Raw genomic sequence first — 4,241 nt, 5'->3', positions numbered from 1 at the left:
ATAAGCAGCCTCTGGGGCCCTAGTTAGAGATACAGGTTCCGGAGTAGCTCCCTTCGAGATTCTGATTCAGTAGGCCTGCGGGTGGAGCCGAGGTATCTGTAATTTTAACACGCTCCCCACGTGATTCTCGTGAACAAGCAAGTTTGGGAAATATTGAATTAAAGGAAACGGGGCCTGGCTGCAGAAGCAGCCTCCACTAGGGGGCTTCGGCGGGAGGATTCCCGGGGGCGTCGCCTGCTTCCGCCGCTGCCTCCTTCAGTGAAAGTCCCTTTTGGGTCCAGCTGCCACAGCCACCGCGCTCCCTCAGGCCGGGCGGGGGACACCACAGGTCTGCGTGGCCCCCGCGCCGCCACGCCCAGTGGCCGCCCGAGCCCGGCGAGCAGGGGGAGGAGCCGCTGCCAGAGGAGGCGGAGGAGGTAGAGGAGGCGGAGACGGCGGAGACGGCGGAGAAGGCGGAGAGGAAGGTGGAGGCGGAGGCGAAGGTGGAGGGGAAGGCGGAGGCGGCGGGGAAGGTGGAGGCAGCGGGGAAGGTGGACGCCACCGAGAAGGTGGAGACGGCGGGTAAGGTGGAGACGGCGGAGGGTCCAGGCCGCCGAGCTGAGCTCAAGCTGGAGCCCGAACCCGAGCCGATCCGGGAGGCGGAGCAGGAGCCGAAGCAGGAGCTGGAGGATGAGAACCCAGCGCGGAGCGGCGGTGGCGGCAGCAGCGACGAGGTTCCTCCCCCCACCCTTCCCTCCGACCCACCGCGGCCCCCCGATCCCTCTCCGCGTCGCAGTCGTGCCCCGCGCCGCCGACCCCGGCCCCGGCCCCAGACCCGGCTCCGTACCCCGCCGCAGCCTAGGCCCCGGCCCCCGCCCCGGCCCCGGCCCCGGCGCGGCCCTGGGGGCGGATGCCTGGATGTGGATTTTGCCGTGGGGCCACCAGGCTGTTCCCACGTGAACAGCTTTAAGGTGGGAGAGAACTGGAGGCAGGAACTGCGGGTTATCTACCAGTGCTTCGTGTGGTGTGGAACCCCAGAGACCAGGAAAAGCAAGGCAAAGTCGTGCATCTGCCATGTGTGTGGCACCCATTTGAACAGACTCCACTCTTGCCTTTCCTGTGTCTTCTTTGGCTGCTTCACGGAGAAACACATTCACGAGCACGCCGAGACGAAACAACACAACTTAGCTGTAGACCTGTATTACGGAGGTATATACTGCTTTATGTGTAAGGACTATGTATATGACAAAGACATTGAGCAAATTGCCAAAGAAGAGCAAGGAGAAGCTTTGAAATTACAAGCCTCCACCTCAACAGAGGTTTCTCACCAGCAATGTTCAGTGCCAGGCCTCGGTGAGAAATTCCCAACCTGGGAAACAACCAAACCAGAATTAGAACTGCTAGGGCACAACCCGAGGAGAAGAAGAATCACCTCCAGCTTTACGATTGGTTTAAGAGGACTCATCAATCTTGGCAACACGTGCTTTATGAACTGCATTGTCCAGGCCCTCACCCACACGCCGATACTGAGAGATTTCTTCCTCTCTGACAGGCACCGATGTGAGATGCCGAGTCCCGAGTTGTGTCTGGTCTGTGAGATGTCGTCGCTGTTTCGCGAGTTGTATTCTGGAAACCCGTCTCCTCATGTGCCCTATAAGTTACTGCACCTGGTATGGATACATGCCCGCCATTTAGCAGGGTACAGGCAACAGGATGCCCACGAGTTCCTCATTGCGGCGTTAGATGTCCTGCACAGGCACTGCAAAGGCGATGAGGTCGGGAAGGCGGCCAACAATCCCAACCACTGTAACTGCATCATAGACCAAATCTTCACAGGTGGCCTGCAGTCTGATGTCACCTGTCAAGCCTGCCATGGCGTCTCCACCACGATAGACCCATGCTGGGACATTAGTTTGGACTTGCCTGGTTCTTGCACCTCCTTCTGGCCCATGAGCCCAGGGAGGGAGAGCAGTGTGAACGGGGAAAGCCACATACCAGGAATCACCACCCTCACGGACTGCTTGCGGAGGTTTACGAGGCCAGAGCACTTAGGAAGCAGTGCCAAAATCAAATGTGGTAGTTGCCAAAGCTACCAGGAATCTACCAAACAGCTCACGATGAATAAATTACCTGTCGTTGCCTGTTTTCATTTCAAACGGTTTGAACATTCAGCGAAACAGAGGCGCAAGATCACTACATACATTTCCTTTCCTCTGGAGCTAGATATGACACCGTTTATGGCCTCAAGTAAAGAGAGCAGAATGAATGGACAATTGCAGCTGCCAACCAATAGTGGAAACAACGAAAATAAGTATTCCTTGTTTGCTGTGGTTAATCACCAAGGAACCTTGGAGAGTGGCCACTATACCAGCTTCATCCGGCACCACAAGGACCAGTGGTTCAAGTGTGATGATGCCGTCATCACTAAGGCCAGTATTAAGGACGTACTGGACAGTGAAGGGTATTTACTGTTCTATCACAAACAGGTGCTGGAACATGAGTCAGAAAAAGTGAAAGAAATGAATACACAAGCCTACTGAAGTGACACACAGACCTACCTGCAATGAAAGATGATGACACCAACACTACAACTGGCATCGAGATCTAAAGGACCTACTTGACCATGGCCCATGGGCCTGACAGAGTAAGAATTGAACAGTACCCAGTGTCCAAAAGGTCCTGATTTGAAGAGAAATAGAAGGGGAGGGAGAAGAGGCTCTAGTCTAAGCAGTTGATGAAAGGGAAATTAAATGGCAGAAATGCTCTGGGTGAGGAAGGCAGGAGCAGGAAAATGCTGACACTGGTACATATCCTATATTCCTCCAAAAGGTTGTGTGGGAAAGTGTGGGGGGTGGGGGGTGGCGTGGGGGGGTGTGCCCTTGTAACCGTAAAACATCTTTCTCCATGGGTGTTTCAGCTTCAATTGACCAATCACATAACAGTTATATGTTTGGGGGGGAAAAGAAAAGTTTCTAAAAAATGTAGCCCATTACATATATGGGTATGAAAGCAGAAAAGTGGAGGAGGCAGGGATATCATTGACAAACACCTTTGCCAGTTTCTTTGTATTCGTGATTTTTTGTGCTATTAAATGCAGTATTAAAACAAGAAAAGCCCACCTGGGCTAGTGAAAAGGAGAGGAAATAAGGGGGCTTGTATAAGGGGAGCAGTTGCTCCAAAAGTAGAGAAGACAAGAAATGCTGTAAGATAAGCAACCAATGCAGACAGGCCTCAGCTAAGAGTATAGTGTGTGTGTTTAAAAAAAAAAAAAAAAAAGCTGTATGATATACTTGAGCAAATCAATGAATCTCTTTGCGATTGTTTTATCATCTGTAAAATGCAGATAATTCCTACCTTAAAGGGTTATTGTTAAAGATTAAATGATATAAAAATGTGTCAAAGTATAAAGTAAAAGGCTTGGAACTTTGTAGGGATTCAGTAAACGTTTGTTGGATCCAAACCTGAAACTTTTTTGGACCAGGCCCAGAAGGCATCAGAGGTGGGGGTCAGTCCCACCTGAAACCCCTGGACAGAAGGGACACACATCATGTCACATGCAGTCACACACTCTTCACAACTCCCTCCCCGATGCTGTCTATTTAGAGCACCAAGCCAATGAACTCCACTTTTGTCCCTTGAGTACAGGGCATCACAGTGGGTGCCACCTGGGATTGGGGGTGGGAAGACCCACAACTGTCCCATAAGGTCATTATTCTGTCCTTTTGGAGGACAGTCATATTGCTTTCATGATTCAGATCCCAGTGATGGGACTCTTATGGCCAGGAGGCTGCCAGCCTTGTACATGAGAGAATTTGGTGGTCTTCGTCTTCTAAAAACATTATGGGTTCAGTTACTATGTTTACTCACTGGCACAGATCAGTAGAAAGACTGTTTTCCAAAGTTCACTGGCCCATCAGCCCAGGGATATTGATAGAGTGGGTTTTTGGCCCCTTCCCTTATCCTGACAGGGCAGAGCAGCCGGCAGAGAGCTAAGCCAAAACAGATAGGATGAACCCAGGATGGGGTAAGCACTATGAGTCCTTCTCTCATCAGCATCAGGTACAAAAGCAATTATTACATAGAAAATCCTGGGGGGGAGGGAATTGAACATGTATCAGATCCATGAGGCTTGGATCCACTGGCTCTGGTAAAAGTCTAAGCTCTCCATGGCTTCCCAAGTCTACTTCATGGTCAACTCATTTGGAAATATATGTTTATGTGGCTATGGGTGCATCACAACTATCTCATAGGCTTTTTTAGGA

General features: G+C 51.5%; 1 protein-coding gene across 1 annotated transcript; it reads left to right on the top strand.

Annotated features, from left to right (window-relative positions):
- Nucleotides 1–953: 953 nt before the first annotated feature.
- USP27X (ubiquitin specific peptidase 27 X-linked) lies at nucleotides 954–3,567 on the top strand. The gene has a single exon (XM_021667561.2). It carries the CDS (start codon nucleotides 1,203–1,205, stop codon nucleotides 2,517–2,519), a length of 1,317 nt encoding a protein of 438 aa, XP_021523236.2. The 5' UTR covers nucleotides 954–1,202; the 3' UTR covers nucleotides 2,520–3,567.
- Nucleotides 3,568–4,241: the final 674 nt, after the last annotated feature.

Source organism: Aotus nancymaae, unplaced genomic scaffold (genome assembly GCF_030222135.1).
Source record: "Aotus nancymaae isolate 86718 unplaced genomic scaffold, 86718_ANA_hifiasm-v0.15.2.pri h1tg000058l, whole genome shotgun sequence".
NCBI classification, from domain to species: Eukaryota; Metazoa; Chordata; class Mammalia; order Primates; family Aotidae; genus Aotus; species Aotus nancymaae.
The sequence above is the reverse complement of the archived record's forward strand: the minus strand, read 5'-3'. Positions and strand labels throughout refer to the sequence as shown.